Source organism: Dysidea avara, chromosome 11, assembly GCF_963678975.1.
Source record: "Dysidea avara chromosome 11, odDysAvar1.4, whole genome shotgun sequence".
Taxonomy (NCBI): domain Eukaryota; kingdom Metazoa; phylum Porifera; class Demospongiae; order Dictyoceratida; family Dysideidae; genus Dysidea; species Dysidea avara.
Window position 1 is genome coordinate 7,623,498 of NC_089282.1, and position 26,105 is coordinate 7,649,602.

The 26,105-nt window shown below is 36.7% G+C and overlaps 1 protein-coding gene and 2 long non-coding RNA genes across 3 annotated transcripts; 1 reads left to right on the top strand and 2 right to left on the bottom strand.

Moving 5' to 3' along the window:
• Positions 1-3,686: 3,686 nt before the first annotated feature.
• On the bottom strand, positions 3,687-5,574 carry LOC136238766 (uncharacterized). The gene is made up of 3 exons (XR_010693195.1): positions 5,524-5,574; positions 5,333-5,482; positions 3,687-3,898 (listed from the first exon to the last, which is right to left on the bottom strand). It is a non-coding gene; the product is annotated as an uncharacterized lncRNA (long non-coding RNA).
• LOC136238765 (uncharacterized) lies at positions 5,534-13,629 on the top strand. The gene is made up of 3 exons (XM_066029354.1): positions 5,534-5,805; positions 9,308-10,353; positions 13,337-13,629. Exons 1-3 carry the CDS (start codon positions 5,664-5,666, stop codon positions 13,481-13,483), a joined length of 1,335 nt encoding a protein of 444 aa, XP_065885426.1. The 5' UTR covers positions 5,534-5,663; the 3' UTR covers positions 13,484-13,629.
• A 4,821-nt stretch (positions 13,630-18,450) lies between these two features.
• On the bottom strand, positions 18,451-24,164 carry LOC136237605 (uncharacterized). Its single transcript, XR_010692581.1, has 3 exons — positions 23,961-24,164; positions 19,645-19,778; positions 18,451-18,587 (listed from the first exon to the last, which is right to left on the bottom strand). It is a non-coding gene; the product is annotated as an uncharacterized lncRNA (long non-coding RNA).
• Between the last annotated feature and the right edge of the window lie 1,941 nt (positions 24,165-26,105).

Sequence of the window (26,105 nt, forward strand, 5' to 3'; positions counted from 1 at the left end):
TGGCTGTCAAAATTAATTAAATCGAATATCCAATCTCAAGAAGTTAATTTTTCAGAACTTCTTGGGTGGAACTCATAATAATTATAGATAGCTACGCAAAGTAAAACTATTCTTTCTCATGATTGTTATAGCTTGATGCATGAAGCACGATCACATTCTAAGAATCTAGTTGGATATCTCCCAAGAAAAGTCTTAAGACTAGACTCCCTATGATTGAATTTGAGGACACTGCTGATGCTAAGTATGCTATTTAAAAGCATCAAGAATTTTTAATTATTGCGTAAGTTTGATAGGTAACTTATAATATGCTATATATACTATATCATATAGTTCCCAGTCTGTCTAAATGGAATGTTGTCCTAAAATTCCAAGCCTATAGGGTAGGGAAGGGGAATGAGAGAGACGTTAAGGGCCTCTCTTTCTCTTCCTTCATATGCAGGGCTACATATAGTGAAGGTGTATACTTGATACAAAACTTTCAATTGTAATCTTCATGACTTGAGTATTTCAAAGTGGAAAGTGAAGGTTATTATTTTCTTATAATAAATTCCTCATTCTCTTTTGTTTTCTGATATAATAAATTTGCACTTCTTCACTGGACAATATAATAAACTTTGGGCTAGTGAGATACTGTTTAAAAGATTAATGTGCAAATTATTATATTGACTGAAAGATTTTCGCTTAGGCTCCTAGGCTATGGGTAAACACCTCGAACAGGCTCTGCCTTCTGTGTACACCCTCCAGTGCCTAACTGGTAAAGTAGATAATAACAAAAACAACAACAACGACTGCTTTGTGCTTAATATACTCTAACAAAACAGTCATGTCAAAATACTTATCCGCCAGATCTACTATATTACAATAGATTGATGGTGAGTTGTATTCTATAGGCAAGGAATAATTATTTTGCCTATTGTGTTGGCATTATGCTCCTTCAGGCATCTATATATTATATTTATGTTAAAATTATGCCAGCATCTATGATTGGTGCAGCGCACACTAGCCTAACAGTGCTAGGTGGGTTTCTGTGGTTTTGACAGAAACCTCTAGCTCAGTGGCTAGCTTCATTTTGTTGTATTGGTAATTTGTCATAGCATGCAAACAACTATATACCACTGTATTTCAGTAGCATGCATAGCTTTGCATGCAATTGCACTTAAGCTAACACCATGCCATTTATGGCTATTAAACCCTGAGCAACACTTTAGTTTTTTACCTCCCACCACACTGAAACAATCGAGATGCTCTAATTAAATAGATCAAGTAAGTATACTCTAATAGATCAAGTAAGTACTCTAATAGAGTAATCAAAACTCCAGCATAGTCACAAATTTTGTCCTATATATATGTTAACATCTCGTCTCCCACTTGGAAGCAGTGGAGTATGCACATGTGTTGCAGCCTGCAATCTTCTTGAAAATTTGTCCAACAATCCACAGCAACTATTGCTAGGCAACAAAATTTAAACCTGTTCTAGTTACATGCTTTTTGGTAGTTGCTTAGCTACCATTGCCATGGTGCCAAAATCAATTTTAGAATTAGTAGTGGTTTCCTAGCAATGGCTGCTAGGCAACAATGTTGTAGCTAGGTAACAGGTATTGGTTACAATGGTGGCAGTAGTTTTCAAGTCGGACATGCCTAACTGGTAAAATAACTAAACACTATATTTAGTCAATCAGATACGTATATCAAATGTTCAAGTGATATACTAATTCTATTGGCTAGTTTGCTGCAGTATATCAAAAATATACCACAAGCTGCTATTGGAGTTTTTGTACAGGACATGATATTGATGTTGTATTAATATATAATTATGTAGTTAGCAATAGTATTTAATTTATTGTAAATGTTAACTAAAAGTAGCCCAAAATCTGATCTCAGAGCTTGGATAAACGTCCTCAGATGCCTTATTTTTCAGCTATGCTAACTTTCAGAAATTCCCTTTTACAAATAGTCTATACAAAACCACATGGCTACATACAAAAAATTATCCATGTTTTAGGCTATAAGCTATGTGTTTTGACAGACACATTTACCATAGTATAACTTTGACCATGTGATAATCACAGACTGGCTGGTTGTTATAGCTTTAGGGAAATTGTTGTGTGTATATTAAATTACAATTAGTCTGGTCAGTAATTGGATACAGTAATTGTGGTTTCCTATGCTTCATAACATGTAAGACTGTAGGGAGAAGCATGTCTCTTCCCATACTTTTCTTTTGAAATTAAATACATTGTCAATATGGTCTTTGTTTTCCATCATCCAGTCACAAAGTTCACTTTTGAATTTCATTATAATTATGTGTACAACAAAGTGTTCAAAACAATAGTCATTATCTAATCACTTAGCAAATGGCAACACTATTATAATATTGAAATCACTGAATATAGCAATAGCCATTTTATATACATGCACACACAGGGCACACACAGGCTAGGGCACACATGGTACACCACGCACGCATGCACTCACCCACACACACACATCACGCATGCATGCGCCCACACACACATACATCTACAATAACACATTCATTATAAAAGCCTGAGTGGGTAACTTAGTTACATACCCAAAACAGAAGCTCTTTATCAGATATTCTATGGGCTATTATTTTGCTCTCATTATAGTCAACAAACCCATATAGTAACACTATAATAGAATTTTAATACTAAATAGTGACCAAATAATGGAAAATCACCCTTATATTTGCAATTAGAAACTGACATGGTGTTGTTAATAGCAGAAACCACTTTTCAATTTTTCTTGTAATTCAAGGTATCTACATAATGGTTTATTATACCCTTAAATGGGTAGGAATTTAACTTATAATGTTGTGTTACAGAACTAAATGTTTCGTATGCACCCATAAGGGTGATTTCCCAAAATTTGGTCACTATGATGAAAATGACTGTGAGATGCATTTCATAAGCAAGGTTTATATATAGTTTGGTATCAATACTTTGCCAAGCTCATCTCCTTATGCCAGCATAATAGGTACCTACGTATACACTAGCCTTTTCTACATATTATACCACGTGCAGTGTACATATCCCTGTTGACTACATACAACCAGCGACTGCATATATATGTGTAAGGCTATATATGGCAATGTCTTTTTTAGCAGACACATTTACCATAGCAATTTTAACCATGTGATAATCACAGGCTGGCTGGTTGTTATATATAGCTTTAGGGAAAATGTTGTGTTTATATATTAAATTATAATTAGTCTGGTCAGTAATAGGATAAATGGCTTCCTATAAATAGTTAACATGTAAGATCACTAGACAAATACTATTGAGGCATGACCATATAGGCTGTCATATATTCTGTTTGTTTATTTACAGATTCAACATGTTCAAATAGTAAGCTGTCTTCAACCTGAGGTAAAAAAACATGTGTAAAGCAATTTGAAACTTTTAGAGTAGTCACCACCTTCAACAGATAATCTTTTGCATGCAATTGTAGTGACATATTAACTCTTACAATCAAGACTCATGATCAAGACTCGTGATCAAGACTCATGATCAAGACTCATGATCAAGACTCATGATAGTGAGTCAAGTGAAGCAGAGACATATCTTGTAATATAATATGCATACATGCACAAATTCCAAAAAGTTCAAATAGGAAAAGCTACTTAAAATGATTTTATTGATTTACAAGAATCGTGAGGTATAGACACATACATTAAATCTGAATTGTTTGTGGATACACAGAAAGAGCCAATAGTCTAAAACTTCTTATCAGTTTAATACGTCTAAAAGCAGAGTAAAACCCACGTATATGTAGTCTCTCTTCTATGGCTTTATCAGCAAGAATTCAGAAAGTCTGTGATTTGCCGACACTGCTCAAACATTCTTGGCTGCCCAATGATCTTTTGTCTCAATACTACCTATATGGTATTGCATGCCATTACTATACGTTTATACAGCAAGGTTTTGTGTATACATGCATGTTAAATTTATAATCAGTCTGATTAGTAATTGGATAAAGAATTGTGGCTTCCTGTACAGGATGAGGTGAGCTAAATCTCACAATGGCTGTAAGTTACTAAAACAAGGATAATTTTTTTTATAAACTAAATCCTCAAGAAACTAAGATCTAATATCATCCTCCTGAGTCCTATAAAGTCACAGCATGCAGTGGTGGATCCACATCTGTCACCTCCCTCCCCCCAAAAAAATTTTTTTGATAGAAGATTAAGATATTCTAATGGAGCAGTCAGTACTCTAATACAACAGTCACCTACATGTACCTATATATTAAGCACAGTTGCTGAATATGAAAACTTGCATCTGCAGCACCATCCCATGAGCATATTTAGCCTACTAGGATTATTTTTGCAAATGACATTAGGCCCCTATTTGGTGATTATTAGTTTCTCATCCAGCCTTTTTAATTATTATGATGCGGGCGGGAGGGTATTACCATTAGGCCATTATTTTAACACACTGATGTACAGACCTTGTCCAAATTGTCTTTCTTTCTTACTACAACATTTCCTTCACCAGCTGATTCTACTCTTCATGATCGCCAACTGTTTTTCGACAGTCAACTGAAAGCCCGCTGCTTTGATGAAGTCGATAGAACACGATTGCAACAAGGTGGATCCACTGCAGCAATTTTCTAATGAAAACAACAGTTCTCCTGGCAATACATAGTGCATTGTAGCATTCATCAACAAAAAAATATAACGGTTTGGTATCACGTGTACTTCTGAGCATGCACAGAGTAAATAATGGCTTACCATGCGGTAGCCTCAGAAGGATGTGGGCGGTGGATGAGAAACTAATAATCACCAAATAGGGGCCCTATGCTATTCTTTATGGCAATTTACTTTAGGTTCATAACTGATCTACTCATGACTGTCACAGATCCCTATATACAGCTTTTAATATGTTCACAGGTGTGGTGATCAAGATGTCTGCAGAAAACTCCTTGAAATTAATTTAAACTTTGCTTTTACAATTATTATCAAGAGCTAATCTTACAGAACTGTTCAAGATTGGAATGAACTAGTCTCGGCCTCATTGGGCTCTTAGCAAAGCTCCTCAGAGTCTAATCTTTACTTTATAATCAGCAATTCAGCATCGGCCCAATTATAATTGACAATCAAGATATCAAACTCCTTTATAAACAATCAAGGCGGTTGCAAGTGTATCAACAGGCTATCTATTGTATACAAGCAAGCAATGTTTCTCTTTATTAGCTACAAGTAAATCCGTGCACAGTATCTGACCACAGAATTTCGTCAACCAATACTCAAACAGCAATGCGGGAGAGCGGATTTTAAAATTCTACCGCCAGTAGCTGATTTATAACTCACGTGACTCAGAATGCAGTTTCTTAGTCTGCTCTAGCTAGTGAACCAGCGACAAAATCCACATGTATTTCAGGAAAAGTGAAAAACGGAGTCGCGGAGTTCAATGGCTCGTGCAGGCCTAGCCTTTTGGTGCCGCCGGGGTGCCACTCCTTCCTATTTGGATGAATTAGATAAAAAAATAAATTGGCACTTACAAGTAGACTACTGTAGTTGCCGACTCGCTCTGCTCGTGCCCACGTGAGGTTTGGTTCCATGATGTCGTGTACGGCTTTTTGGACACGTACGCGTTGAAGTTCACACCGTGTAGTGGCGTTGATAAGAGATAGTGTATAGGATGAAGTGCTTTGAGTTTGGAGTACTGGTATTAGTAGCTGTCAGTTTGTGCTGTATTATTGAGGGTACCACCACTGAGACGAAGTGCGATGGCAACGATACCTATGACGGTACTGAATGTCATCTCATACAAGAATTGATGGGTGAGACTACCTACATAAGTATAGCTACTTTAGTTTTACTGTTTGTACAATAATAAAATTATACACCTGTGGTGAAGATCATGCAGGTTCAGACCTCTCAACTCGGAACTACGGTTAACCTTGAGACACCCCAAGTGTATGGCCTCATGCAACAGTGGGGTTCATGCACACACACATTTTATGGATAAAAATGTCAACAAGCATGAACTAGCTATACTGCATGCATACTGCTGTTATTTGCAGCTTATTTCTATGCTCTATGGTGTTATTCTACATACAGAATCTAAGCAACCTGGAATTCCAAGCACGGTGTAGCATCATGTGAGTCACAAGTCTATTCAGCTTTATGCCTATCTTTGTCATAATTGTAGATATCACTAATTCTTTCACTAGGTCCGAATCTGGCCTCTGCCCTGGCACGTGACATATTTCCTGCCCTCTACATTTGTAACCAAGTCCATTTTAATTCTAGTTAATACTAAACAAAAACAAGAAGTCACCTTATCATGCTGTAATACCGCATTGGGCTACAGGTTGGCTCCAGTCTTTTATTGATTTGAGTGCCATAAAATTTAAATATTTGTCACATGAGTTCTATTTCATATATTGAGTTGACAAAATGTTTTTGATTGTGGGTTTGAGTTTTGTTTACAGGCGAAAAACTTGAGAACTCTTGAGATCCAGAGCGTGACCTTGAGAAATTGGTACCTGACCGTGAGACCTTGAGAAGAGGCTAAAAAACTTGAGTCTCACGGTGAAACCGTGAGAGTTGAGAGGTCTGCAGGTTGGTACCTGGACACGGTGTCTGGAGGTAATAATCAGTCTAAATGTGGATACATAGTTAATTATATATAGTGACAATTAACAATGTATCCACATTTAGACTGATTATTACCTCCAGACACCGTGTCTAGCTACATACATACATATATATATATAGTTACAATAAATTATTAATGTCAACAGCTAGTTGTACATGTGTGTTTGCAATTCGATGAACAGTATTTTATGGTAGTGTTCCAGAGTGTGATTGACAATATAACTCTGTGGGGATCCGGATATCACTGGTCGTGGTTGGGTGATCTCTCCAGTTTAAGTTAATGTTACTTTGTGATCTATTACAAAGGTGTTAGTCAGTTTAGAGGTGTACCGATAATCAGATCAGCTAAAATATCAGTCATTGGTATGGCGTTTTTTACCAATATTGGTATTGGTACAGAGCAGTAGGAGGACCGATATCGCTACCGATATTCATACAGTAGCAATAGTTTGTACATTAACGGATTATATACCGTATAGAGGGAAACTTGGGCGAATAGCAAGCTAAATCGCATTTGGCAAAATAAACTTTGGCGAATTCAAGCTCAATCTGTAGCTATGAAGATGCTAATCTCAGAGTATTTGGTGGGTTAAACTTTGGCGAATTTGTAGCAAATCGTCAAATTCGCCAAAGCTTTCCCCCGCCAAAGTTTCTCTCTACGGTATTGGTTTTTTACGTTATATTATCCATGTGGCTGTTTAGTGCCAGAGGCTTATTGTTCACTCTACAAGCGCTTCACTACGAGAAGCCATATAAATACACATGATTCTAGTGTTTGTTGCTGAAAAGCTTATCAGTCTTTAAAGTGAAGCAGTTATATAGTATCTTAGTGATAAAAAGAAAAGTCACAAGATAAAACCTACTGTACCAGCCTTCGCACAAGCCAATAAAATGCAGAAATATTCGTTTAAGGGTTCATGGGAGTATATATAAAAATGTTTGTGGGTGCCTAATTGCACAATAGAAACCTAAGCCACTACCACCACAGGCATAGGAGTAATGAATATATTCACATGTTGTTGTAGAGTAGGTAATTTGCATAGATCAAGTAGAATGAAAAATTTTGGGATTTTAAGTCATAGGTAAACATGACTTCTAATTATATCCCAAAGTGTGAGATGATCCAAGTGCCACGCTGGGTACAGCAGTACATATGTGGATTGTCAATTAGCAAACCTCAAAACTGGCCATGTTACAAGAGTGTAGAAAAGGCACTAGATAAGATAGATACATTTTAATAACTTGGAGTGGCCATGATGTACGTCTTTTTGTGTTACTTATATGAGCTGTTTCATGGTGAACAAATTAATTAATTAGAATACATTGCTAAAATCAGCTTAATGATGCTGTGAGTCGCACTGGGATATAAAATAGTTATATCCCAGTGCACTCAGGCAATATCTTAGTTATCATCCTCACACAGGGGTCTATACACTGATACTATCATTTTGTTTCTGTGAGTAAATTTTAGTGCAGGCAAGAAAGACTATCATAGCCATCACTTCTACCATGTCTCATCTCAACCATAATCTTGTTCCTGCAACAATATCAGGTTTGTAGACAGAAACAAACTTATCAAAATGTGGTTTAATACTTTTGCAATTTACAGCAGATATTAACGTAATGCTATTAAAATTCCTCTAGTGTTAAGAGTGGATGAGACAGTGAGACTCCAGACATGTACAGTATCAGTGTGCTAGTTTGACAGGCTATAGATAGTGGTCATGTAACTCTACTATCCATGTGCTTTAGTGTCAAGTACCCTGCAGTACCTTGACCATCAAGTGGTCTGAAATTCAAAAAACATTTTGTACACAATTGTACAGTCTTGAAACTAGAATACTGTAAATTCATTTAATAAGGTATGTATTTAAGTATCTAATATTTAAATAGTAGAGAAGCCACACTTTTTTCTATACCACAGATGCTTGCAGAAGACAGCAGTTATCTAAGGTTATTCTAATGTTTTTTGTGTTACTATTATAAATTCAACTTAGTAGAAATGATTGCTTGTTCTACCTACAGCTTTCATTAACTAGTCTGCCATCTTCTTGTAGTGATTGAGAGAGTACATTATGCAGCAGGTTGTGTAACAACATAATTATGTTCCATAAGTGATATCACCAAATGTACGTGGATCTGTATATACAGTCAGAAAGAGTTTTGACTCTTTACATTGAATTATTTAACATTTTGTTATCAACATCGTATGAAATTCAATTAGTTTCAATTCATTAGTATACCACAGTATACTATGTTTGTCATAATAATTATTTGTTACAAACAAGTTTTCTTGATGTAATGTGTATGGGGAACAAGCTTCGAGGTGATGGTCTAGCTATCCCATTGTTTCTAATTACAGCACACACTAACTTATGGTTTCCTGGCTGCTCAACACAGTACCCTATTTGTGTATGTAAGAAACTTATTTGTTTTTGTGCAAAGAAATTGGTATTTTTTGTGTTATACTGAACAAATTTATTTTACATGACTGCTTTATTAGAGTATCTAAATCTCTGGTAAGAAAGGGCGTCAGCTATGTTCTATGGTGCTTGATGTTTTTAATTTGGCTGCTAATAGTAAAAATTTTACATGCAAAATTTATTTGAAATCAACAAATTGTGAATATATAGACAGCCACATTCTTCACTCATTTCAGATCTCTATACACTTTTTCTGTAGCTATAGGCAAGGTGGATAAAGAAATTGAAAATAAGAACGAAAAAGTCAATGGAGTTTACAATTTGACAGTTCAGCTGCTTCCAGCATTGGAAAAAACTTCGAAGTCGTGCTTAACTGAGAGTATTTTAAACAGAAAAAAGTGTAATGTTGGAGAAGTTAACTGTACTGAGATAAACTTGATAGACAACTCAGTCAATTGCTCAGTGTGTGTAGATGGTACACTAACACCTGTTACTGATGATGGGTCTTTGGATTACTGTGCCCATTTTGTTTCTTTAAAGAAGGCACGTCTTAGTATTACTGTGGAAGACAGAGATAAAGGACTGAAGTTCAGTACTCTAAATGGTAATGTCACAGGAAACATCATAGTAAAGCCCACTCATCAAGATGAAGATAGCAATAGCAAAGTCAAGTGTTCATGGGCATTATATTCTTATTCAAACATTAATGGAGATTCACAACTTTTAAACCTCATCAATAAGCTGTTGCATTGTGATACAAAGGACAAGTGGCTTTGTCTTGAAACAGAGAGTTATAACAATCAACGTACTGGAGTTTGTTATAGTTTTGTAGCTAGTTGTATAATACAGGGTAAAAATAGTATCCCAACTTGTTCCCTTGTGAAGAATGTGGAGGTAAAGGTAAACACTCCCTGTTCATCTGGGGGACATGTACATCAACTAGTAGATGGTATTGACAAGTGTAATTTTACTTGGAAATTCAATAAAGAAGACTTGATTTATGATGAGACTAAAATTTATTTTAATTTCAATTGGAACAACGATAGTGAAATCAAAATTAAAGATTTTAAATGTTTCAAGGGTAACAGTTTAGTTTGTTCCAATAATGTCTCTACTTGTAGCACAGAATATCATTATGATTATTCTAATTGTATGTTTAGTGCAAATCCACCTCCTCCCACTAAAGCAGTTTCTAATCCAACTACTACTGACATGACTGATACGACTACATTACTACTCATCATAATTATTGTGATTTTAGGAGTTTTTTTTGTTGTATATGTGGGACACAAAAACTATCAAAAGGTAAGTTGCTTGCATGCTTGTATAAGTGTGAACAGTATCATTATTATTATTTGCAGTCTAAATATTCTTTGCTAATTCCATGTGAGTATATTGGATTCTGTCAACACTGTGAAAGGGCATCTGTTGAAGTGACTTATCTGTCTCAACGTCTGTAGGATACACGATCTAATCGGCCCAGATTGTAAGGATTAAACTTCACTTGTTAACATGCCATTAACAACAATTTTACATATCTACAAAAAGAAAATTAATTGTAAGGTTTCTTACACTCTTGGCCGTAATTCACAATCATTTTTGAGTATATCTCCAACTTTTATCATTGAGTTCCTTAATGCACTTATATTAGGTTTACTTAGTACATCTTCCTCCAGATAGAAAGTTAATGTGTTATTTAGTTGCTTACTCTTCTTTACCAAGGAATCATGAGTACTGGTTATCTACTTTATCCATGGGCAAGTGGGATTGTGAAATGACACCTTACCAATATGCATAAGTTAAGGGCCTTATAAGGCCTCTACTTCAACTAGCACAATGTTCAGCTGGTCAAAGGTCAACGTACTTCTGCAAATTGCCTTTCTCAAACACCTTTTGATAAATTGTATCATCCGCTCCCCCCTTTCAAGGGGCTCATTAAACAAAAAATGCCAAGTAAAATGGTGTCTGTTCAAATGTGAGGAACTTTCTGTTGAGTCCACAATGTCTTTATGTGTGGATTTAAAAGTCTTTATGTTGTCAGACAAAAGTGTTGTAGGCAAGCCATGCCTACTCATAAAATGACGAAAAGCAAGTAGTAATGACTCAGCATTAAGATTGGAGCTAGCTCCAAGTGCACCATTGTAGTAGAAGTACAAGTGAAAAAGCACACATAAACTTCAACCAGAATTGGAGGCTTGGTTTATGTAGAAGGTCCAGTAAAGTCAACTCCTGTACTTGAATGGTAGGGATCATTTGTTTGCAAATCAGGCGTGTTGACTGGAGGGTAAGCATGACCATCCGTCTTCTTACAAGTAACACAATGTCATATGACCTTCTTGACTGCCTGCCTTCCCTTCAAAATCTAAAATTGTTCTTGGATTGTTGCAAGAGTGTCATTGACTCCGCTATGCTTCAGTCTGCTGTGAACATTGCTCATATGAATGTGAGGTAGTAGCATTGGATTCTTTGTTCCTAATAGGAGTGAACTGTCATTGAGTCTACCCCTGCACCTGACAATTTGATGCTCATCAATGAACAGTCCTAACTGGTAGGAGTTTTGGTGGTATATGTACTAGTAATAGCATGGGTAGCAGTGAAATTTGGGATAAATATCACGAGTGTTGTATTGGAAATTTACCATTTCCAATACAACAAGAGTGGTATTTATCCCAAATTTCACTGCTACCCATGCTATTCCCAGTTAATACCATACTTGCTGCATATATACGCATGCTGTGCATTAGCGTTGCTATATACGCAATTTGTCACTATGTACTAAACACGTGTCAACACTAATTGTTAACATAAATTCTAGCCAATGAAATTGCAATTACAACTTTTTCACTGCTACCAGTGAAATACGGGATAAATTTCACTGCTACTATTGAGACTTTTGTATGGGCACTGAAACAGGTATGGTATTATTGTCTGTAACTACATTGTTTCATTCTGGAAGCTTTTCATGTTGGATGCCTCTGTCCAGTGCCTTTCAATTTCGGTGATCTCCTCCACCAGGGATTTAGGGCACTGAAGTGTGCCATTGTTACAGTTTTGACAATGTCTAACAAATTGGAGTACAAAAGCAGTGACCATTAGGAGTCAGTGTAGATCACTGAACTGTGTGTAGTCAATCACATTAAATACTTTAACAAGACAGTGTGAACTATTCACAGATAGTGAGGTGGCAAGTGTATGATATAATGCCATCACAGATTTGACTTTTGGTGACCTTTATGGCCGAAATTTGATCATTGATGTCTATCTCCCTGAGACGTATATCAATTAACTGTTAAAACATGGTATCAAAGTAAAGGTCTTATTGAATGAAACGACTAGGATTAAAGGCAATTTTATTCGAAAGTTATGATCTTTTATATTAAACATGAAGTTTGAGAATGTAGCTACCTCCTTCACAGGTACATTGCAAATATAAACAAGTTGTTTCATTCAACAAGACCTTTACTTTGGTACCATGTTTTAACAGCTTAATTAATACCTCAGGGAAATTAGACAGAAATGGTCAAATTTCTGTGCAATAATGGCCATAAAGGTCACCAAAGATCAAATTTGTGATGGAACTATATCACAAAATACATGTCACTACTTATACAGAAAGTTTCATGATTTTATGAAAAAGTACACGATTTGCAATTGGCTAATTTTGGGGTCTATGCTGCTATACTATAGTGAACTACACAAGCTATTAAGCTAGCCAAGCCCAGTACTTTTCCTAGCAGCGTGTTGCAGTCAACTATTGATTGTGTTAACAAAGAGCTGAAAACAATCTCAAGTACCAATTCATATCCTGGATGGTCAGTGTACCTTTGTAGCACTACTGTGACATGGTCTCTTGCTTTACTAAATTCACAATTCACTGTATCTTCAACTGGGGGATTCCATAAATGTGGTAGCCTGGTGAAGCATGGTGAAAGTGCTTCGCTGGCGAGTGCGCTGGTCATTGTCTATGTCAAAATTTTCACAGATTTTATTTTCATGGTTGCTGTGTTAACCACTAAATCTGTGTGCGTCGTAAAAACGTCTGTGGCAATATCAGCAATTTAAAGCACATTCAAGTCTTTTTGTCAGATAAAAGAAGCTAGTTCTATCACAGCACTCGTAGAATATCTACACTCGTCCTTGGCTTCTGCTCAACTCATGTCAGTAACTAAGATTCTAGCCCTGCTGTGATATATATAACTATGCAAAACAATTCATTCATAATAAATTATAACAGTCGTTTGTTAATTTTGTTTCTTATACTTCATTTTACAGCACTTTAATATTTCAGATAAAGAATTGTAGTAATGGTTATAAGAAGGGAAGAAGGCTACTTCCTACCAGTATAGAAGATGATTGGGTACAATCTGAGGATGAGAATATGGAGCAGTTCCAATGGAAGAATTTAGCAGAAGTCATGAAGAATGAGTATGTGTAGTAGTTGAACAATGCTGATCAACTGACTGTGTTTGCACAAAGCTTTTGTTTATAGTCATGTACATGTTTATCATAGTGTAGCTAACTTTGCTATTTATCATATATTTCAGTTCCTTTCTTTTCATATGAAATGATAATATCTACCTACATATGGGGTTAAAATGCTTGTAAGATAATAGGTGACCAGATTTTGGAAATCAGTCTTGATGTCACATGTGAAATACATAGAAATCTATATACTTTGCTGTGTCACCACTACAACACTTGTGCACCTGTTAAAATATTTTACAGAACTTCTTGTAATTCAAAATACTGACTAATGATTCTAATCATTGTAAAGCTGATTGGTAGATTGGAATGTCTCATTTTGATCATAAATATTTGAGTTGTAAAATATGACATTAATGGTCACATATTGAAAATGTTGTCCAAGATTTATAATCATTCCGATTACCTCTTATTACAGGGCTGTATACTCTCCATTTGTTCATAATGTAAATAAAAACTTGTGATTGTAATCTTGAGTAGTTCAAAGTGGGATAGTTAAAATGTAGTGATGGACAGTAATGTTCTTTCATACTGTTACTAGGTTGTTTGTCTTATTGCTAAAAAGACCACTAGTCAAGTCCAGTGATTAGCAACACCCAGTGTATTGTATTTGTTGCTTTGGTTGAAACAGTCGTTATATATACAATTAGCCACTGCATTGATTTATATTCAAGGCAGCTATATATAGTACTTTAGCAGATTCACTTACCATAGTAACTTGAATCATGTGATAACCACAGGCTGGCTGCTTTAGGGAAAACTTTGTGTGTACATTAGATTATAATTAGTCTGGTCAGTAGTTAAATAAAGTAATTGTGGCTTTCTGTAAAGTGCTTTATGACATTTGTAAGATTTATGGCTGACATACCCACATGTATGCATTCACCACAGTTTGGATGTCACCATTTTATTGCGTTTTCCATGATTTTCTGTAATATTAAATACATGCAAATGCTTTTTAAACAAACTGCGAACGTACTCCTTAACTGACATGTAGTTCTTTATGCATAAATTAAACTGTCATTCACCTGTCCACCTTAGATATAGCCTATATTTTACTGGGCTTGTCTATGACATTCTCCTTGATCAATAGTAGATTCATCATGGCAGTCACACTCTGGTATAGATGGTGCATGGGACATTTAGCCTCTTTTAGCTTAATTAACTATTGTAATTCATAACAAATAGAATACTCTACTAGGGCAGTCAATAACTCTAATAATACAGTCATAATATACAATGAATCGTGAATTTGAGTTAGCCAACTACCTTCTGGCATCTTTGCCTGGCTGTGCCCTTTCTGTTGCAAGCTCCTAGATCCACTCATGTCCATCTTGGTTTTAGTACTTGGTTTGGAGTTTAAGAAATGTACAGCGCCCATGATTATTATATTACTGCTATGTTGATATTAGGTCACTTGTAGTAGACACACAGAAAAACACAAACCATACTACTGCATTGTTCAGCTAGTATTTATTTAGTCTCTATAGCTATGATTAATTAAACAAACACAGTTAAGATTATTCCAACCATGTGTAACAGGCACACAATCTAGTTTTGTGTATACCAAAACAGCCAAGCTGTGAAAAAAGGTGATTTTGGCATTAACATAACAGCCAAGCTGTGAAAAAAGGTGATTTTGGCATTAATATCATTGCAGCTATTTCTTGGCCGCCAGTCACAACTTTTTCACCCTGGTTTAAGGGCTGCACCCTTTTTCACAGCTTAGCTGTTTTGGTGTAAATTAATAAACACAATATAGCTGATTATATAAACAGAAAGATCAACCATTGTCATGTTCCTTGCATTATTGTACGGCATATACTTTGTACTATACCCCTTCACATAACAAGTCATATCTAAGTGCTGCAATTGAATATTCGTATTCTGTAACCGCGCTTTTAGTATAAGGTCAATTAAATGTTAATTATAGGTTAAGAATTTCATGACCATAACACAGTGGAATCAAAGGATATGGGCGATAAAAGTTTGAAAAAGTAGGCTAATTTTATGTGCCCACATGCCCTGTTTTTGCAGGTCTGGTCACATATATAGTGGAACCTTTTAATCAACACTTGAAAATGAGCCCGGGATAATGGTCCCATCGTATCTCTTAGTATGTAACGGACCTGGAAAATCAGGACAACTGTACACTCTTGGTCAGTCCCAATTAAGTAAGCTTAATACACAGGTTTCACACTATACATTTAACTCATGGTAGACACTTATAGTTAATGTGGAATTTGACTGAATTGGCTAAACTGTCCAGCATGCAGATCATAGCTATCCAGATCATAGCCAGTACAAAATAACCTATTTCTTGAAAATTAATCTGTATCTCTTGCTCCATTCCTGGATCCAATTCCCTGTGCATTTTAATGGACCAGCAATTACGAAAACACTATAGTATACATATATTAGAGTTCCAAAGTTCTTCAACTTGCAGTTGCAAACCATATTAAGTAGGAAACGTGCATGACAGTATGATTCGGGCAGTATTACATTCCAATTTCACTCTTTGCCATTGATAATTTTAATCCAATGACAAACTTTAGCATGTTATAGGGATTCTGTTTGGTTGATATGACTTCCACAAAGTCCTTATAGAGTACAATTTATTTATAGTTAGTACATGAATACAAGTGTGTGCATACACCTATTGTAGTGCATTGAAAAGCTTCTAAATAACATGTGCATGACTGCACACGTATATACAGTTTGCTCTGGTGGCCTGTCTGTCCACACAGTAAGTAACAGCAATATACACACTGTATCAGTATAATTTTTCTACTTGTGTATTTATAGTAAACTAATTAACCGCCACCATTTTCATGCAGCAAGTATACACCCCAGTGATTATACACAAGGAAGTGGTGGCTTATAGTAATCATTGTGATTTTTGTGCATCATGGAGTTGTATAATATTTTATATGTTTTACAGCTTCTGTCTTTACTATGTGTACATATACATTCAGTAAGGTGCTGTGAAATAAGTGAAACAATAATTACTGGTAAACCAGGTTTAATTACTTTTTGATGTGTTACGTTGTGTCAAAATGTATGTCCCTTTTACCCATTGCGTATAGTGTTTCTTAACTATAGTGTTTCTTAACACTTGATGAAGGTGCCTGACAATTAGTACAAGCATAATGGCTCTGAAACATATCAAGATAAAACTTATAATTAGAGGTAATATACAACAGGAAATAGACTCATGCTGTAAAAAGAATGTCATGAAAAAAATTAAAATACTCTATACTTAACTGCAGAATTATTGGAGATATTAAAGATGAATGCCAAATGAATAGATTTTCCATGGTTTTTATATAAGCAATTGCTCACAAACTAAAAGAATTGGTGTGTTCAGAAAGCACAATTTAATCAAAACAAATTTTGCAGAAAATTATGTCATGAGCATAATAATAGTAATAAGACTGATTTTTGAGCACTATAGTGCAGCATAGCAAATTGGTAAAATTAAACATGGGCTGAACTGTGCTATACATTTTGATTAAAACCTACACAGTAATAAAATAGATGTGTATCATAACTCCTTCCATTTTCACTGGAACAAATACACACACTACCAATTCTCAACCTTCACCCTATCAAGCCATTACATAACATGACGAAGAAGAATTGTAATTTACACTGCACATGCACAGTTGGTCTCCCTATGGTAATGCAGGGTTTACAAATATATGGCTAATGCCAAGTAGGCTGAAATTTGCTTCAGCCGGGGCTTGAGCTCATGCATGCTTGCTATTGTAACCATTATGTTTAGTACCTTCTGTGTTGGTATATATATATGTGTGTGTGTGCATATCAAGACTCACGGTAGTGATTAATCAAGACTCACGGTAGTGATCGATCAAGACTCACGGTAGTGATCAATCAAGACTCACGGTAGTGAGCCGCGAGGCCAAGAAGCACAACAAAGCGCAAGCCCACAATAATAAACACGCGACCACTACTGTGAGTCGTTTCATTTTTTTTTTTTTAAAATTTACATGAGAGATCGATTACACAATCTTTTAAAATCTGCATGGCAAAATCTCAGCCTTACTAAAAGACTCCACCTCGAAACCAGGGGCATGTAACCTTTGTATAATGAGTAACTACCACACGAAAAGTCAGGTTAATTGTTGGAGTAGTTTGTTCCATCGCCCACCCATTTACCATGTGTTAATTAAATTATTTATTCAAATGTGCATCGTTCTTTTTTTCATTTTCTTCGTCATCGCATCCCATTGGGGCGATTTTCTTTCAACCATGAAGTCGTATTGTAAAAAGGCTGCGGCTATCAGGGGCTTTTTACACAATGTATCTGTACATTTAATTTCGAGTTGCCGTTTGTAAGTTTATGAGATCGCTTTTGTGCTCTTTGAAGATTTAAACTTGCCGCCATGAAGTCGAGGTGTGAGGCGCCCGCCTTAATTCCCAAACAGCGCGAAAGTGGGAAAGGTCATTACATTAGCCATAGCGAGCTGGCTGATTTGATGGACACTGTGCTGTCAACTCCGGGCCGCGGGTTTAATTAAGAGTCCAGTCACTGATTTGTTTTAAATTCGCCACGGTATGCCTCCACTGACTCGTTATAGCGTTACTCCCCCATGCAGAGCCGTACCGGCATATAGCTGTTTCATACCCGCTGTATAGTGTTGGGATACAGTTGGAAGTAATTTACTGCTACATTACCCGTGCACGGCTCTGATCCTGCCCCAGCCATTCAGTGCCGGTGAAACTTCGAGTGTTCACTACTGAAAAGCCAGCATCAGCTGAGCGCATCACCTTTCAGTCACAGCCCTTGTTAGACCCTCATACAACCACCCACCATTATAAAAACTCTTTAATGATAGCATGAATATACTGTAATAGTAAACGTTTACATTATGAACAATGACTACAATAGCACAAGAAGCCAGATACACTAGTGTTTGGCTATGAAGTCCACCAAGAGTTCATAATATAGTAGTGGGGTCTTGGTACCACAAAATTAATGATTTGTCCATTCACCATAAATTCACCCACCAACAGTCACAACATCAGTATCCACCCTGCACATACAGAAAGGCATATCAGGAAGTTTGGCTCAAAAACGGAAGTTTGAGGCCAGCTGCAGGTGATAAGTCTAATTATAATCAAAGCAATTTAGCAGCTGCAATTATTTTTACTTGTTATATTTCATTGATTAAAGACTTTACTGTTGCTATTTTTCCACTTTTGTAGGTTTTGAGAGATTTCTACTTAAAGGAGTCATCACAGACTGTCTATATATGTTGCGTATAGTGTATTCATGACAGGTGTACTGGAACATTAGAACTTTAGTACGCATACAGAACTTCTTTAATAAAATTGTTTTAAAGCTCTGTATTACCTCTAAGGAGTTATTTATAGTTAAAGACTTGCTGTGCATTACTACTCAGACCTAGCCAGATGGAGTCCATGCCAAATCGAAGCAATAATCTCGCTCAGAATCACGCACATATTTAACCTCCAACTTTGCCATTGTTTTGACAAGTGATAGTTTACACTACATGTGCTCACTATGGCTTGTTGGAATCGCTCAAGAATAAGCTAAAAGAATCTAGCAGCGAATCCGGGATAATCCAAGCATGTCACGAGATATGAATGAATTTATTGGAATAATCAAAATGCCCATTGGAAATGTATTGCAGATGATTGTGTTCTTTTATTGTGAAAATGACGAGCGGAGTTTTTGTGTACTGAGCTTCACTTGGTACCATCCTGTTCGTCAAGAGTTGCTCTTTCTCATGGTACTTGCGAATCTGAAATTCGTCTTTTGAGTGAAAAGATATGTGAGTACAAAGTGTCAGTACAATAGAAACTGTGCAACTTATAGTGAACAAATCGGTGCAGCTGGACCAAATCTCCGTAAACTTCTTGATATGGATACAGTATATGGTAAAGCACAGCTAGCTAACTAAAAACATGTAAATATGTAGCTATAGTGTGTGTGTAGCATATGTGTGTACATATACTATTATTCAAGCTGAGTATGTGTCTGGGCCAGTTCTTCAAATCCAGGACCCTGCCATTGTCCCACAACTAATATGCACTACACACATACACCAACATTCCAATTATACTCACCACATGTTGTAGTTGGACTTCAACAATTGTACTTTACAAAAGTCTTTATGGTCAGGAGGTCCTATGAAGGTTCCTTGGGCTGATCAGATTGAGGCAGGTCTTGTATGGGAGGAGTAAAACAGTGTGACTAACACCTATACAACATGAGCATCACATCATTTTCTATACATTAAAGTGGGCATCCCACATAGCCATTCCCAAGATGTATTATTCAGCATACTGGAGCTGGTAGCAGTTGATGACCAATTTTGTAATATATTACTTGACTTATTTTGTGGTTCTCATCTATGCTACATTTTTGACATAACAATTTTTGTTACTAGGAGACATATAAACTAGGAGGGACTAATGGTTATAGCTAGCATAATGGTAAACAAGTTACAACAGCAAAGGAAATTTTATAACCAGCAGTGATCTAGTTGATAGGTAAAGGTGGAAGATTCTCCAGTCCTTGTTTAAGAATAACCACATTAGCTGCTATAAGCACAACAAACACAAGACAGCCTAACTTTTAACACAAGATTTATGATGCAAACTCATTATGCACCTACCAATGTGTTGCCCCACCACCCCCCTTGGATGTAAGTGGGGCTTTACAAGGCAATTGACATGAAACTGCTGCCCCATTATGGGGGACATGCAATCTAAGCACCCAAGTATTTTTTCTACGCTGTCAAATCCTGAGTAAATCCCCACGTTGCAACTGGAGCCAATGGGTGGGGATTTGACACAATAGGTTTGCCCTATATACCATGGGGCATTTAACATTCAGTTGTGCCCACTATAGCCCCATATATGCCCGAAGGGAGGGGTAGTGGGGAAATACATTGATAGATGTATTACAAGGGTAAATAGATTAAGCCTGTACCTTGCGGGCCTAAGTATGTTCCTCTCCTCTTTTGAAAAATAATCTTTTATTGCCTGGCCCTAACTGGAGTTTGCCTGACACCTTCAACAACACAAAAAGCTATCTAAAATGGTTAATTTAGCTTCGACCATTGGTAAACTACAACACTCAACAATTATATCAGAGCATACATAACTCTATATATCTGCCCAGTTACTATATAATAGGATCCATGGTTGTCTCAGATCTGCACATATTATCATCACATCAATTGATTGATGCGTAGTAATTATGGTATACTGTATGTACGCATTGAGCTGAGCCCTCAAAAATATTAACTTATTAGTTTTGTAGTATTGACTTACTTGCTAATCATTCAAATGCCTGACACATCATTTATAGCCAAAGATTTCACCATACACTAGAGGAAGCCATAAAAGTATATAGCCTTATAGCCTTTGATCATAGATAGTATATACCCTACCCGGGATTGCGCACCGAGGTTATCAATACCAATCAACACGTACAATCCTCGTTGTACTTTAATAACCGGTATTACGTTACATTTTCGTAATTTGTTTGTAAAAATGGCGTAGTGTAGCGATTATTCTGGCAGAGGTAAAGGGGTAGAATCTTTGGCTTAATTTGGGTGGGTAAACAATATGTAATTTATGGTTACATGCAATACGTATACCTCACCTTTCTGTCTTTATCACAGGTTATGAAAACGAGCTGGTGCTAGCTCTAGAGCCAAGTGCTTTCAGACGATTCGTTCCAAGTTAAAGCACCCTCGACAATTGAAAGTAGAAAGTCTGCAGAGCGATTACTCGAGTGGTGCTTGAGAAAGGAGAATAAAGACACAGTGAATGCTTTTGCCCATAAACTGTCAGACTCATTAAAAGGACTGAGTCCAGGCCCGTAGCCAAGGGGGGGTTCTGAAGAACCGCCCTCCAGGTCCACAATTTCAGTAAAAAAGGTCCACAATTTTAGCAAAAAGGTCCACAATTTTAGTATACAAATCCAAATTTTCAGGAGCAAAGCCTGCGGCCACTAATAAGAAGCTAAATTAAGCGCTCCGATTAACTCATTCTGTCAGTGCTTGTATTAAATGCAGTGCAAGATCGAGATACTCTAATAGAGCAGTCAGCCTCTCTAATAGAACAATCACTCTAATAGAACAGTCACAATTACATTTTCTTTTAAAAGCTACTAAATTTACATGTAGACTGTCTAAACCCAGCTTTCATTAAAATGTAAGATTTTGGTGGACAAGCCCCTCCTTGCAGAGCCCACGAATAGCATCCATGCTTTAACTCCATGCAATGTGTAAATTTCATTGTTTAAGACACTCTTTGTTCTGTTCCACTGCCCCTGTTGATCATGGCAGAGTGCTCAATCTTTCCCATTCTTATTCACTGTGACATTCCAATATATTATATTTAGACATGCATGTGCAGATGGTATAATTACAGTAGCAGTAGAGATATTTTTCCAGATATCATCCATACAGCTGGTCTTAAGCTTACCTAAAAAATTGTTATTTTTATTGACTGTCTAAATTCAACCTTTTAGTATCTATTTTCAAAAAATTTCCTGTGGGGGCATTCCCCCAGACCCCCCTAGTTTCAGCATGCTGGGTGCACACACCATAATATAATCTGAAACATGTCATGTAAACAGGTCCACTTTTCTTCTGAAAGAACCTACCCAGATAAAAGTCTGGCTACGGCCTTGGAGTCATAAAAGCACTGATCTGTAACTAAAGTTTTCAGCTACACTGAATACTGATAAAATTTGGAGAAAATTCTTTCTTCTTTGGTCTACACCAGAGTTTTTAACCCAGCTTCTGTCATTCATCCGCAAGCTATAAAATAGAAAAAATTTATTAGCAATAATTGCACAGTGTAAATTATTTACAAAACGTTTATACTTCATGAGTGGATTTTATTTAATCACAGTATAAATAAAAACTACTTGTGTTGTTTAAACCTTCCTTAGATAAATAAATTGCCAGAAAACTGACAGAAATACACTATTTTTCATGCACATGAGATTTTATTATCCCCAACCTTTGGCACATTAAATGACAAATAATTTTAATATTAATCAGCCAAAATTAATCATGTACCAACCAGACAAACTTTAAACCGTTTTTCTAGGTAAACTCCGCGAGTTAATGCTTTAAAAAGTTACTCTTTTTACTGATAAAGTCTTCTGAAATCCCCAAACTGTTGAAACGCTACATACAGTACACAAAGGCATGCTTAGGGGTCTGTTACAGCGATTTTAGGCTGTTTCAATGCATATCACGCTAATTCAATACAATATCTAACCAACCTTACTATTCCTACTGCCCTTTATAATCTTAGGGAGTTGGCGAACTGTCCAAAAACCACTCGTTCCCTTTGTAGCGTGCTCAAAATCATCAAAGGAAAGGTGTTGATTAGTACAACGCGGACTGTTTCTTTGATGTCTGCCAGTATGCAATCCTGGGTAGGGTATATACTAGGGCTGAGCAATAGTATCGATAGTGCGATATATCGCGATAGTAAATCACTATCGTTATCGCGATAGTAGGGATATCACTATCGTGATAGTTATGATAAGCTCAGATCTGCATTAAAATGGTATTAACAACCCTTCTATACTGTTTTACAGTTGGTATTACCAGCTTTCTTACAAAGGAGTGGCCTGTAAAAGCTTTACCAAAAGTCCATATTCTATCGGCCGCCCACACAGTTAATTAACAAATGTCCTGTGCATGCAAAATAACTTTCTATGTTTCATAAACTATCGGGATAGTATTCACTATCGCGATATTTAATGAGTAACTATCGTGATAGTAAAATTTTACTATCGCTCAGCACTAGTATATACTATCTATGCTTTGATCAAGGGGTAGTCACCTCCATACCACCAATTGATGCACTTGCGACTGGGATCAAGATTTAATCAAGTGATCAAGGGGTATTTTTGCAGTGAGTCAAGCGATCAAAGCATCCACTAAAGTGGTGATCAAGCACCTTTGAAAGCTAACTTTGGGAAACACGAGAATTTACTAAGCTTTTATGGTTGACAATCAAGAATCAAGGCTCTTGGAAAGATGAAATCAAGTGATCAAGGCAATATTTTGGCGATCAAACTTCTTGATCCCGGTTGCGAGCATATCAATTGGCGTGTTGATGGAAGCATTTGTCTGCTCTTGACAACTTCGTTGTCATCACCAACCATCTGATTGGTTGAAATGTTGAGAAAAAATCTTTCATTTTTTGCTGTTTTCTCACTAGGGTTCAGCTCAACTTGTTCGCGGTCTGACCCACACAGCTGCTAGAACAAGCCAGCTACAAAGATCTGGCCTACAAAAGCATAGATATATAATCCCAGGAAGCTACTATGGCGTGGGGGATTCCTGTCTAAAATTACGACGGTAGTTATGTATCCGTTTACAATGACTTATATACAAACTTACTCGGCAATTCGCTAGGAGAATAGTGTGATGTATTCAGCGTCTTCATGTCCATTCCGAGGAATACATTCAGCAATTGCAACAACTCGCAGCCGATTCGCCTCCACTTGTTACACACAGAGACTAGTTATATCACCAACCCACCGCTTCAGGAAGAACCATTAAGATGGTAGCCTCGACTTTGTCACTGCACTATCCCCCGTTATTTTCACGTGAAGCATCACACAAAATATCACGTGAGTCCTTGAGGGAAATTTGAACGAGTTTTCTCTTAGCAAGTCACTTTTAGTAGCGCTTCTAAACACTGAACTTGAAGCTTTTGCTGATTTAACTAGCTAATCTGATACTGAAGCTGTTATTATGCATGCATGCAGTGTCTCCTATGTAATATAATAGCCAATCTTCAGTAACTGTATGTTCTCCATTGGGTCCATTCAACAAAAAGTCAGTAGTGATATCCTGTGCCAAAAACAGCCCAGCTGTAAAAAAAAGGCGAGGCCAAGAATGCACAAGTACATGTTGATAGAGTAACTACAACCAAAATATCAAAATGTGGCCAAGAAAGCATTTACAGTATAGACACTCTTATGCATTCGTTTTCTCAGTATATGCTTCACATTATCACATCCAGCTAGCTGTACATGTGTGCTTGCAATATAAACAATACTACTGAGACGATAAAAGATGATTACACTGCATTGTTACCAAAATTAATTTAACTAAAAATTTACAATTGGTTTCTACTTGGCCGTCTTTTTATTTTAATAATATACAGTGCGAAAAGATGGCCAAGTAGAAACCAATTGTGACCGGATTTCACATAACAAGGCTTCCACACACACAAAATCAAACTTACGTTTTTACCAGAAATGGATTGCTGGCCTAATACACTATCATATTCCACACTGTACTTCCTTCAGGACTGGCAGGTCTGGTTTCTGTGGCAGCTTTCTTCCGACCCTGTCAAAGCCACGAGTGGGAGATTGGTGCCATTGAATGGCCATGGCTTTGTGATAATGGTGTGTAGTGAGCTGGGACTTCACAGAGAGCTCGCCAATAGTGTTCGCAGTCAATTTGGAGTGATTTGAGGGCCATGGAGAGCCCAAGCTTGGCCTCTGGATTCCAATCGTCTCCTTGCTTCATTTTATACCCCTATATTAAGCCCACCCACCGCCTCCCTCCCACCCTATTACTACCACCTGTGATATTATTACCCGCTCGAGAAAAGCTGCCCAAAACAGGGCTAATTTTGGGTATCAGAAATGTATACACCCACTCAGTGATAGCTAGTAAATAGATGCATACTTGGTGCAAATTTTGTTTGCACAGCTGTAGGCACTGGGAAGTTATTACACAATGATTACTTAAAATCGCCATATCTCCTAACGAAGCTTTGTGCGTCGAAGCCGGGTTTTGTCAAATTCAGTCACAATTGTAAATTTTTAGTTAAATTAATTTTGGTAACAATGCAGTGTAGGCATCTTTTATCGTCTCAGTAGTATTGTTTATATTGCAAGCACACATGTACAGCTAGCTGGATGTGATAATGTGAAGCATATAGAAAACGAATGCATAAGAGAAGAGTGTCTATACTGTAAATGCTTTCTTGGCCACATTTTGATATCATGTATTTTGGTTGTAGTTACTCCATGAACATGTACTTGTGCATTCTTGGCCTCGCCTTTTTTTACAGCTGGACTGTTTTTGGCACAGGTAATATATACAACAAAGAATTGTGACACCATAAATGAAAATACTGGCAGAGAAGTTACAGCAGCATTACAACACGTCTATAAGGTCTAATTATATAGTACAAGTGTGAGATGAAGGTCTTCTTCATCCTTATATTGAGAGTCATTTATTTATTAATTTTTATTTTATTAATGACAAGTACTAAAGGTCTGTAGGACACGGCCTGCTCAAAGACATTAGCTACAGAAGGTGTGTTTGAAAAGTTGCAGAAAGGAGAGCCACACCTTATCCAATTACTGACCAGACTAACTATAATCTAATATACATAAGAGTTGTCTCTATAAGGTTATGGATTGTTCAATATTGCATGGTTGAAGTCACTATGGTAACTATTGTCTGCTAAAACATTAAACATAGCCTATAGGTAGCTATAGCAACACACAAATAGCTATGTAC